Source organism: Caenorhabditis remanei, chromosome V (assembly GCF_010183535.1).
Source record: "Caenorhabditis remanei strain PX506 chromosome V, whole genome shotgun sequence".
NCBI classification, from domain to species: domain Eukaryota; kingdom Metazoa; phylum Nematoda; class Chromadorea; order Rhabditida; family Rhabditidae; genus Caenorhabditis; species Caenorhabditis remanei.
In genome coordinates, this window is record NC_071332.1 from 6,484,077 (window position 1) to 6,497,068 (window position 12,992).

Here is a 12,992-nt window from a genome sequence, read left to right on the forward strand (position 1 = left end):
AATTCTTTCACTTTCATTATCATTATCATTATAGCATAACTTATATTTGTCTGACTGTTTTCTTTTAATCATATCAAGATCTCTGTAATATTCACACTATTGATGGACAGTCAATAAATTGCATCTTATCTTTATATCAAATATAGTCACTTATTCAGATAAACATACTTCTGAACAAAAAATATTATATCAAGGTTCCAGAATAACGATGTAATTTTGGGATCAAAAGATCTATAATAGTAAAAATCTGAACGGTTTAGAAGCCTTTGACCATAGTCAAAATCACAAGTATGCTATGCAATAGTACATGCAAAATCTCATCAGTGGATTTATTTCAGAGTGCCTACTGAAAACGACCACCTATCTAGACTTCATACTTTGTTAATCTCCAATTGCCCAATTATTATTATCCAGAACTGAACAGAAATTCTAACGAACTTAAGTTCAGGACTTTCATTTGTTGATGTCTTCAGACGGTATACTCAGATCATCTTTCTCCTAACCTTATTTATTTGGTTTTCTCATCATTCGATCTCCGATTGCTCTTCAAGCGTCACTTGAGTTTAACCTGGGTTTGTCCTATCAATCACCTGAATACAGTAACCCAGCTTCGAAATGAAATTCCGTATAACAAGAATTTTCGGTTCGCTTCGCTCATTCAATGACGTTTCATGATTTAAAACTAAATAAGAAATTCAACAGTTTTCACTCATGTTATCGGTTGTTCAGGAATGTAATGATGGTACATCTGACTTTGTATGTTGAGGGTGTAATATTCAGTTGCAGTTATCAAATTCGTTTAAAATAGTTATTTCGAATGATTTTTTTACAAGTTTGAACTCGACTTTCGATAGCTGATTCATAGCGTGCCTCACTAGTTTTCTGGAATTTTAAGACATGAATCATTGATCAAAGCGTTACGAAAAGCAGCAGAAATAGTCTAGTTGGAAGGAAAGAAACTGTAAAATCGCCTCATGCTTCATAGAAGTGTGTAACGAATTGATAAGAGAGTGCCAACATGGGGATTACGATGTGAACTTTGATGTGGTTGGAAACTTTTGGTTTTCTTCATATACCCTAAAAGTTCATTGGATATTTACAACTCAAACATAATGACCATTCTTTGAATCAGAAGTTTTTGGAAAGAGATCAAACAGCTTCCACTCGGATCCCAGGAACATCCCTTTTTTCCAGAACGAATTCTCAAAACCTCATTCCTTTTGTCTCATCTAATACCATTGAATTGTCATTCACATTCAGTCATGTTTTCAATTTGCTCAATGACTCTTCCGCTATTATGCCCACGATGTTCCATCCGACACATGGAAAAATAGAAAGCGAATTTCAGAGTGTTTGGCCATCTACCGTAGTCGTGTTTTCGACTTACTATACATATAAAGTGGACGTCGAAAATTGGAATTACAAGGCTCCTTTCTCTTCGTTTTTCCTCTCCGCCACTCCACCTCCAACACCAAATTTTGTGTTGCCTTCCCTTCTCTTCCATCCCGTTCGTCGTATCCGACAAACGACACAAAAATTCGATTGTGACAAGAGACAGCAGCATTGTTTTTGAAATGAAGCCCACAATCGAATACATATTCAAATGTTATACGAAATTGGCAGCCACACACGGTGTGTGTTCAAAACAATTTGGTTTTTTTAGTTTGATGTGTGTAAACCGAATTTTCATTGTTCGAAAATGACTAGTGAAGCGTGTGTTTTCACTTTTGTTTTCACTTGTATCGAAGAATTTCAGCATTTTACGGAATCAGAAAACAATATTTCACAACTTGAGAAAACATAAAGAATTCTGAAAACTATACAACAAAGACACCTAAAGCGGAGATGCGAAGATTTACGAGACTGGGCTATTACAGATGCTGTAGTAGTAAAATGGTTCTGAAAACGGAGGAAACATTTTAATAGTTGGTGAGTTAGAGGACCTGAGAATTTTACATCGAAAGTCGTCTAGTTAAAAAGTTCTGAAATCAGCTAGTTCAACACCTTATCTTCTCGGAACCAATGAATCTTGCTATCAGAAGTTTTGGAGGTTCAGAAATAATACCTTTTCCTATTTTTGGAATCCAAACTACCGGCTTTAATTGTCTGGTTGCCAATACTCGCCAGTTTCAGGAAATTTTGTTTCTGTATGTTCTAAAACCGCCTTCGACGTTTAAAACGTCGAAATTACTGAACGTTTGTTTTCAGATTGTCACTCGGTGTAACTTCTATCTTATGACTGAAAACCAAACAACCCCTCTCCTGATTTCCAATACATTTCCAGAGTTTCTTGTGTATCAGTTTCAGCTCAACATTCCTAGACATTCCGTCTGAAAGTCTGTCAGTTGGATACTTAAACTGATATATATCTGATGAGAGTTTTCCAGTTTGACATGTGATCCTTTTCGTCTCAGGGCGACAAACAGTTGAAGAAGATTCTTCTTTGTTCAAAAAGTTTGTGCACACACACAACTGATTTCCAGCCAATCTGAAACAAACGTCAGCTGCTTTTTCTTTTCTTTCTTCTTTTTTTTTCTTTTTGTTCGTTCCTGTTAATTGTCTCAATCGTCAGCAGTGAGCTATACCAACTTTCTGAAAACACTTCTGAAAACACTTCCTAGTCTCGAAAGAAATAGTGAACGGCCTCGATCAAAAATCTTCCAGGAGAGAAAGAGGAAGGTGATGTCTGCTGACACGTATAATACCAAACACAATCCAATCGAGTTGACGACAAAAAAGAAAACTTGAAAAACAAGGAAACGTGGAGTTGACACCTTATTACGCAAGCCTGTTCAATAATTCATTCTCGAACACGGAGGTATATATCCAGAAAATGAATTTGGAATGACGAGAAAACAGGAAAAACACGGGAAGGAGAGTACAGAAGGACCTGAAGTGAGCATAAGTTGCCAGTGTTTTCACAATTTTAGAAGTATATCGGAATTCAATAAAAACAAATGAGATGCGGAAGTGAATATTATGCATTGTAGTTTACAATATAAATGAACATTTGTTTTGTTTTAAAGCTACAGTAACCCTAAACTCATTTTTGATCTATATAATTTTGACTGAAATTTCATATCTTTAATGTTGTCACATACTGATTCATTTGATAATCTGAATCAACCTACAAAATATTAATTTTCGCTAAGAATCCAATTCGTGTCTCTGAATCATTCTGATCAGTGAAACATCTCTCGCAACAGTTGTTTTTCCAGACATTCAGATTATCCGATACCTCAGAAAATGTTGTTCTTTCAAGAATATGTAATTTTCCAGCGCCCACCATTTATAGTACAGTTGATTATCCAAGCCATGTTTTCAGGTAGTGTTATCAAAACAACAGAAAATACATTCCAATCCACTTTTAGTCTTTTCCTGGAAAATCACACTGAAAGTGTTCCAGTTTTCTGTGACTTGTGATAAAAAAGTGTAAACATCGACTATTTTCGATGTGCTCCAAATAAGAAAGTAGATTACGAACAACGTATCAGTAAGTAAAATCCCTGAAAAACATTTCAGAAGATTTATTTTTGGAGGGTCTCGAAACGGATGGAGGAAACAGGGAAACAATTTTGTTTCAGAAAACACTTTTAGATGAAAATAAAGAGGAGAGAGTGTTCTTCTATTTTAGGAGAGTAAGTACCCATTTAAGATGGATGACAGGACGGAGGGAAGGGACTAATAAAAACAACTCGAGAGCAATGAAAGAAACAATTTGCAACGGTGTAGAGGGCAAAGTACAGTAGGATAGGGATAACTACCGTAATCCCGTATTGAAAGGTTTCTGAGTGTGTGGGTTATCATATCGTTCAAAAGTCAGGCTATCGTAGGGTTACTGTAGAATTCCAGACAAAATGTGATCTCAATGTAATTTCCTTTCTGGATGCCTCCTACTGTTGCCACAGTAAAATTTGATTCCATTGAGATTACAGGAAGCTTTCGTTCAGCCTGGTTAACCCCTAATTCTTCAAAACTGTTTCAGCCAAAAAGATTTAAGTATATGTTTGCTCTTCTCTTTTTCTTTCCTTTCCAACAAAAACACATTTCAGTCCCTAGCCAATTGTCGTCGTGTGCTTCGGGTGAAAAACATCTTTTAAAGTTGCACAACTATAATGAAACAGCTGTATTTTTCTCTCCCCTCTTTTCCTTTTCTCAATTTTTCTCAAGACCTCCTCTCACTCGAAAAAATTGTGTTCCGTGTTCTCTATTCTCATCTTTTTTGTTGGACCCTCTTCTCTTCTTTTTCTCTAACCAAACTCAATTTCAGACGTGTTTCTCGTACTATTTGGCACGCTACCCTACCCACCCAGCTGTTCTTTTCTTCTCCTTCTTCTTTTCGCAACACATGGATGTTTTCAACATTCATCCTCACAAAAGTTTCTTCAATCTGTTCATGTCACTCAACATTTCCCCTTCTTCTCCTCCATCGTCGTCGTGTTTTTCCAGTTTTCGTGCTCTTCTGATGTGCTTGAAAAGTTTTGCGTTCTGCGTTGTTGCTCTAAACGTTTAACGAAGAAAACATTCGTGGATGACAGCAAGAAAAACGAGAACGAGACGAAAGAAGTTGTATCTCATGTTTTCAGAAGTTTCAGATTTCCAAAAACGTCACGGTCTCAGAGATCTCAGTCATTGGGGAATTAGAATATGGAATGTGTTATCAGAAAAGAGTTAACTGGGAATTCGCGAAATGTCTGGCGGGTTTAGCAGAGAAACAAGTCTGAAAACAGACTGGAAATACAAAAATCGAAGGTGTTTCCAGAATAAACATTTCTGTAGTTGAACCGTTTCTGATATCTTCCATATACTTTGAGAGATGAGTCTTTGACAGTTCTAGGTGAAAACCTGTGCGAGGGAAAGAACTCATAGGAGCAAGAGTGTAAAACTTCTCTGGATAACCTTTCTCTTCCCGCGTGCACAAATTCTTTTCTTACACGATACAAAATTCGAGATCCCCTCAAAATTGTGAATATCAGGATAACCAGCGTCACAAGACCTGTATGATTATCGTTTCCCCCTCAAATATGAAAAACATTTTTAGAAGACAGTACACCTGCACTATTAATTTCCAGAATCACTTTCAACACTTCCCACTTTCGAAAATAAAGATGTAATCCATTGGATTGACGCATTCAAATTATTCACGAACACTTCCGTGTTGAGAGCCTCCCCCGGTTCTCTGTTCCATTAAACCTCCAAGTCAGTCATTTCTCCAAAGCAAGCAGAAAACAGATTGAGATATCATAATTCCAGAATGATAGCCTATTGTTGGGATTCTGTATAGCAATGGCAACTAGTCAAAACATGCTTCATCTCCTTCTAAACTATGACTACATAACAATCTGGAATTGTGTTATTGGCTTAGTCACCTCAATTCATCTTTGTAATTCTCCTCTTCTGACAACTCACCGAGTCCCTGGAAAAAAGAATTTTTCAGAATTATTTTATATATATTGTTTTCAATGAAAAAATGTGTACGACAACTGAAATTTTGAATGAATGCATACACACACACGTATACACGTTCGGATGCAGCAGTCTTCTTCTCCCCTACATCGAATGCTAATTGCTATTATTCGAGATCTTATTCAAAAAACCTTTTTTTCCAGGGATGATCGTTGAAGAAAGGAAGCAAAACGAAGAGGGAAAAGTGAAATAAGAACAATCCGGAAATTGAGATTCTCGGATGTTTTTGGATGAGACATTCATTATTTCGCATTCCAGAGAGGTTCCTCCAAATTCATGGAATGATTGAGACATCTCAAAGATCTTAAAACTCTGAAACGAACCTAATACGCTTTTCAGTATACGACTTGTTTTCCAGAAGGATTTTCAGCTACTCCAAAATAACACAAATCAATTGATCGCACTTTCAAAGATTCGACGTCCTTTTCTTCAAGCACGTTCCCAAAAAAAATTATTCTGAAAACCTATTCAGAGAGTGTGTATGTGTTTTGACTCAAAACGTCACGCTATCTGTTTTTGGCACATTTGTGAAAATTGACAAGACGTCATCGGGAACGGATTCGGTAATCCAGAGAAAGTTCTGGAACACAATCGTGTGATGGAATCTGATCGTTTAGCAACACAAGAGATTTCTGACAACTGTTTTGATGTGTTAAAGTACAGTTAGGATGATATGAGAAGAGTGAAACAAAGGATCATGAGCTAGCTTTGAGCATCATAAGATTGATGAGACATGTTTTAAGAAAACAAAAACAATCCTGCTGTCTAAGCCGAATAAGTACATCCAAAGTTGCAGTTTCTCTGTTCTGTTCCCAATCAGAATTCAAGGTTCAAAAATTCTCTTTCGATGTGATTTTCGTTCTACTCCTTTCATCCTCTCTTGAGATGTGTGTTCGCACAGTCAGACAGATTTCCGATTATACCAAGGATCAAAAACATGTTTGCAAAAAGGAACGAGCAAGGAAATATTGTTTCCTCATAACCCGTCATCATTCCGAATCCTTGCAATACCGGCGGCTGATTAGATCTACTAAGCTCCCCGCCAGAAGTTAGCAGCAACAACAAAATATCCACTGAAAATGGGCGGAGTCTTGTCAAGAGGAGAGATGTATGTGGCAATGTATTGTACATAACGTAAATGGATAAGTATTCAGAAGGAAGTGGAGAACAAGAAGACGTGGCACGACGATGTCTTCTCGAAAACAAGAATTAAGTGGCGAGATTTCCGAGAATTTCCTTCTCTCTTTTTTATACACGAACATATCCACTTGCTCTCTTTTCCCGTTCCATGGAGCAAGGATCTTAGGAAAAAACAAAATATAACTCGAAGGAAAACTTACAGCAAGTGTGATACATGAGAGAAACACCTAGGTCATCTGCACTTTTCGGACTGAAGAGAAACTAACGTTTTTTTGAAGCCAAAGAGAGATGGTACTGTACTTTCAGACAAAGTGGTTGATGTTTTAGATGTTTCAGCTGTTCCCCGACTCGCCCAGAAATTGAATCCCTGTCTGTCTTCAGATATCTGGAACTGACTCAGCTTCTCTCTTTCCGGGTCATTAGAAGTCTTCGTGGAAGCTGCAATTTCTCCAACGTTTTGAAATCTGAATCACAGTTGTTGGTCTTGCCGTAATTGCCGTCTGTCATTGAAACGGAAACCTATTGTTTTCTTTTTTGAATGGAGAGCAGTTTTAGAACGAGGAAAAAACTTTCTCAGACATAATTCAGAATTTATTTTTTTCACAATTTTTCAGCATACAATAATTTGATGAAATGATGGGATAGAAAAGAGTGGAAAGTTGACGCTTTGTTATGAACTCCGGCTGATTTGGCAGAAGAACGAGTGGAGGGTTGAAAGAGAGGAAGTACTACTGTAGATATGTGAAAGAAACTGAATAGAGTGAAAGAGTTCTAGGCAAAACGGCCAGTAGTTCTTGAAGATTTCTATTATGGTTGTTAGCCAAATATTCACAGACACGGGGAAGGATAGGGGGGATGGGAAGACAAAATAAATAGTAATCGGGGTGATTGGGAATTGGAAAACGGAAGAAATGAACTGAAACACTCGGGGTGATAGTTGGGGCTACGGAGATGTTCGGGGTTGTGGATGGTTTTTTGAAAGAAGAGGAAAGGAGGAGAGGAAGAGGTCGAGTCAGGAAAGAGGTAGATAGAAAGAAATAGAGGTAATCGAACAGATGGAATCAAGTCATGTCATGAGGTAGACATACAACTGGATAGGTTTCAGTGGGGGAGGAGGAAATAGAAGAGAGAGAGAGAGAGAATCCACAATGAATCACAATGTGCTGAATAATCACAATCGAGGTGTAGGATTGAAACGTGGGTAGTCTGGAAGGAGAGGACACAGGTATGAATAGAAGCACGGGACAGAGAAATTATGACAAGAAATTGTGAAAGTCCTCGAATTATACAGCAAAAAAGGTAGGGGAAAAAGATAAAGATCAGACTGTGCAGACATCAATGATGGCGTTTGAATTCATTCCATCACTATCCTCATCACCGCTATCTTCATCTTTTGAAGGACTTGATGAAATCGACATACTTGCTGCCTCCTCAAGAAGTCTGTACTGATCCAGAATGGTTTGGAGTAACATAGCTGCGTCCTGTGTTTGGTTTGTGAGTCCCAGCAGGGGATTCAGATGGAATCCAGTACTCATTGGAAGTGGTGCCATTAATGGGGCAGTTGGGGTGAGTGGAATGGTTGTAGGAGTCTGTGATGTCGGTGAACTACCAGATGATGTTGACATGAAGCTTGGAAGTGATGGAGAGAATGGAAGAGATGGACTGTACGATGAAGCATCGGAAGAGGTTGGCGAAGAGAGCAATGGTTGAGGTGATGTCTTGATGGATCCGTCTGAAAACACTAAACGTTTGAGGTAAGGAAGAGATCCATTGGGTTCGCTAGCCACTTACAAAGTAGTGAGTGCAGATTCTGAAGACTGTTTTGACTGTTTGAGAATGCGGTGGCGGCGTTGATTGTCTGAGTGATATGTTCTCTGGTGAAGTTCATCAATGTATCCTTTCTTTGGCGGCGACGGATCTTGATCTGATCGGCCATGAGCTTCTGGCGCTCGGTAACAACTGCACACTGAAAATATTGAAGATACAATAATAATAGTACAGAAGACGTAGATTTTCTTTTTTGTATTCTGAATTTTGTTGCTGTTTTCTGACTTAAGAGTGCATTCGAATTGTATTGATCTAGATACCCAAATCTTAGTCTAAATCCTAGTACGAGTACAATCCAATCCTTCATTTGCTGACTTTACACATTCCTCTTCGTCTCCCCCTTTTCTCTCCAAGAAAAACAACCAAAAAATTCTGAGCTGTCTGAAGGAAACGCATGGAACATGTGAGAGAAGGAGGTCACCACACAATCTAATCCTCGTTTCTCATCGAGAGGACCATTGCCTTCGCTCAAATGTCGAAAACATCAAAAAGTGTTTATGTTCCGTGAAAAAAAGTAGACGACTACGAGGAAGAGTAGGATAGAACAAGCTGATCAAATTTTACAGTTGTTGTTGTCAGCCTACAGTAATCAAAACAAAATGTTGAAATGTTTTGAGTGCTACAGTATCCGAATCAGATATCCAGTAGCCCACGCATCAACGTCAAAAACATGGAAAAGGTGTGATGATAATTTGGTATTCTTTGTATGACCTTCTGGATAATTCGCCGTGTACTTTTTGTTTTTCTCTTTCTTTTTCTTTTGGCGCGGCGAAAGAGCTCATTGATGACGAGCTTTCAATGCGACACCTTTCCGAGAAATTGTGATATGAATTCAGCTGTGTGGCCAACATAAATGTTCCAATTAAGGAAATATGTTCAAAACATGGAACAGCTGAACGGTAATAAAGAGAAGTACATAATCAGCTGTGTTGATTTCGAATGAAATAAGATACTCTTGACTTCGAGACACAACTTATTTCTAGAAAACTTAGCATTTTCTTAGGAAAAGCCAACGCGATAAACAATTTAGCACTCTGGAAATTTTGTGTAATGAATCAGTTTTCCAGGCTGCGATAAAGAAAGTTTTGTTTACTGATGCAATGCTTCCAAGATGGGAAATGATGATGATGATTCGTATATTTTTTTATATAAACCAAACATTTGAGACTAGCGGACACAATTTTTCCGGACGGGTCAGAGTCAGCTGAGCAGCAAAACATGTTTCCAATTTTCGAGTCCGACACTCTTTAGTGTGTTTCTTCTTCTTCTCTTTTCTTATCGCGTGGTCAGAGAACATGTCTGAGACATGTCTAAAAGTTTCAGGATTTGGCACAAAGATCACTGAAACTTCGCTGACTCATAGCTAGGAATGAGCACGCTGGAAATTCGGTTCGGAGGCGTGAACAAGAAAGTGTTTTGATGAATAATCAAAATGAACACCGCCGATTTGCAAGCAAATAAGCGACGAAGAAGGGGAAACGAAATTCCATGTTGCGAAATTAAGTTATCTCAAGTCTCCTGTCTGACTTGTCAACCAACAATCATTGACGGCAAGAGCTTTCTCAGAAAATTAGGGGGTTCGATTGTCTGCGAATGGTGTCTCGAAAAGCGATCGTTGAGTTCTTTTTTGCTAGTTCTACTTTTCTTCTGAAACCCTCTGACAACATATATACATGAAAACATAAAAACACTTCCCCTTTAAGATCGCTCTCATCAGTCGGTCTACAACACAGAGTAGCAGAAATGTGCAAAAGAGCACACTCCCTTTTCCGTCAAAAAGGGGAGAAACATCTCATTAGTTTTAATAAGTGAAACATGCGCTCTTATACTTTTTGCTCATCGCGCGTGCTTCTCATTTAATCCCGTGAGCACTCTCTAGCAGTTTGTTTCTTGTTTCAAAATAATCAAAAAGTAGAGAGACTAAAGGAAAATGTTGTGAATTTAGAATAGAATTGGATAGTAGATGGAAGCCAGGACAAACGGTGTTTTTTCTTCTTCTCTTCCCCATACCACTACCAGTTCAGAGTTACGAAAAACACAATTCTCAAATTACACTCTCTACCACTCGGTTTTTTAGTATTCAGAAACGGAAACTCTACAAGATCTTTGCTTATTAGACACGTACCTTTGCACATGGGCACTCGCGGAATGGGCAGTTTCTGAAATACAGGGAATTATTATAGAGTCAAGTCTAGAGGGTTACACCTACCTCTTATGTCCCTTCAGTCGAGACTTGCGTCCGTGTTGTCCGCATTTTTGACAGTTTGGAACACGTTCTGAAAATTGGAAAAATGAGAATCAGAAGATATGAAACTATGGGTGAGTTAGTACTTGAATATGATGGATTCTCAGGTTCCAATACAGACTTGATGGCTGACAACGACAGTTCGAATGGCTTGGTAAGCGCAGCAGGGTAGAGACCGATTTGTGTCATGGCTGAGGAGTAAGCGAGTTTAGGATTTCAGTTACTTACGAAAGAGGTACAAAGTACGAGAAGGAGAAAAGAGATAACAAAGTAAAAGTAAAAAACTGTGTATTGGGACAAAGGGACCCACAATGAGCTCCTCGCAATGAACGGACGAACGTGTGTGCTAGGGGGAGGTTGTTTTTCGAAATAGCGCCGCGGGGAGGTCTCTCGCTCTGTTTCTCCTCCCCCTTCGCTGCTCTCATATCCGACTAGGCCACGCCCACTTTATACTATTTTGAATGTTTTGATCTTTATTTGTCGGGTAGTCTCTCTTTCAAATTAACACTCTCTCATTCATTCCTCTCACTTTTCGACACGAGCTGAAAAGGGGCGGAGCTTAGGAGGAGAGACGAAACCGAGAGCCTAGAAGTGGCAGGTAGACAGGACAAGTTGGAAGAAAAGAGAAGAAGACAAGGGATCCATGATCAGTGGGAAAAAAAAGAGTTTTCAAAAGAAAATAATAGATAGAATCAAAGATAATCCTTGTCTGAAAACGAGGAGTGAACCGTCTTGTTTAGTTTCAAAAGTTTCAAAACAGAAGCCGATCAGTGAGCAACGAGTAACTCGTGGAAGATTATATTATAATGGTAATTAAACCAAAAACCATCAAGGATTACAGATAGATAACTCATGTTGTTTCAGTTGTCAGAGGCCTGTTTACCACTGATTTCTTTCCAGTATATATCAAATCCCGGATAACATTTATGTTCATTTCCTTATTAAAAACACCTATTAGACTGGGAAACGGGCGACAACGACGTTCGAAAACTTCATTTTTATGTCTCGTTTCCTTCTTAATCCAAGAACATGGCGACACTTTCAGTATGTCCTTTCGATATCAAAACAACTGGATATTGGAGGTGTGATATGGAAAGAGAAAGAGATCAGAAGGTGGTACTGTAGGTTGTACTTGTACATGGATTAGGGGGTGCGAGTCAAAAGAGAGAAGACTACTTGGAATCGATGCATTTGGATTTAAATTTCGAGACATGGCTAACAAGATAACAACAATTTAACTATATGTATGGCGACAAGAAAGGACTTCTAGACTAGCGAAGATTCGAAGAAAGTGGTTGAGAAGTCTGCTGATAGGTGAAATGGATACTTAGGATTCTTAAAAAGATTGTGTCATTTATAAAATCGGATTGTCTCGACATCAAAGAGGGTTAACGAAGAGTTTCTGTATCTTGTCACGGGATTTCGCCAGGATTTTCAGATTTTCAGATTTTCCAAAAAGCTCCAGACTAACTACTTTAGAAGTTTAACTCGATACATTAACCAGATTCCGACAGGAAACCTGACTAATCATATCACGAATTTTCCAAGGAATGCAAATCATTTTTGTTTTCATTGAAAAATAAACGAAACCCGTTCGTTTTTCAGTTTTCAGGCAGTGTATGAATGGTTTCCAACATAACTTCCGTGAATACCTTGAGTCAGTCAAATACATAAAACTACTCGAAATTTTTTCTCAGCACCAACGATTGTAATTGTGATTCTAATCCATTGTCTAAACACGTCAAACGTTCCCATTTTCAGATTTTCAGACTCAGTCAAAACGAAAAATTCGTCATTACAAAAGGTTTTCCTGTTACTTTTTCTATTTTTCACAATTTGAGACGGAACGTTCAAAACACCAGAACACATTTGTATTGTCTTATAGTCACTTCTTATAATCCATCTAGATGGAAAATGTGTCTGGATGAAAAATATCTGGGCGGTGGACAAAATGAATGAACAATATATATAATATATTCTGTGGAAAAGTCTCAACTTTTCTTTTATAATCATTATATTATTCATATTGTATGACGGCGAAAGAAAAGAAAGTTTTTCCTTCTAGGTTTTTCCATCGCTCGCTAAACAATATTGAAATCCTTGAGAGCATTCAATTCCAGATTTGTTTTCGTTTTCAATTCGTCAACGTCGGAACGGACGGACCGGACTGCAAGAAGCAGGAGAGAAGACGTGCTCGCTCAACGGAACACAAAAAGTTGACAAGTTTCCAAAGTGTTTTTCGAAACATGCATGTGTGTGTGGCCACCAGAAAAAGAAGAAGAAACGAACGAAGGAAAAGACCCCCCGAAGTTTA

General features: G+C 38.3%; 1 protein-coding gene across 1 annotated transcript; it reads right to left on the reverse strand.

Annotated features, from left to right (window-relative positions):
- Nucleotides 1-7,925: 7,925 nt before the first annotated feature.
- GCK72_017722 (uncharacterized protein) lies at nt 7,926-10,867 on the reverse strand (the record flags this gene model as incomplete). Its single annotated transcript, XM_003112367.2, has 5 exons — nt 7,926-8,338; nt 8,398-8,572; nt 10,559-10,592; nt 10,643-10,709; nt 10,765-10,867. 5 exons carry the CDS (start codon nt 10,865-10,867, stop codon nt 7,926-7,928), a joined length of 792 nt encoding a protein of 263 aa, XP_003112415.2.
- Nucleotides 10,868-12,992: the final 2,125 nt, after the last annotated feature.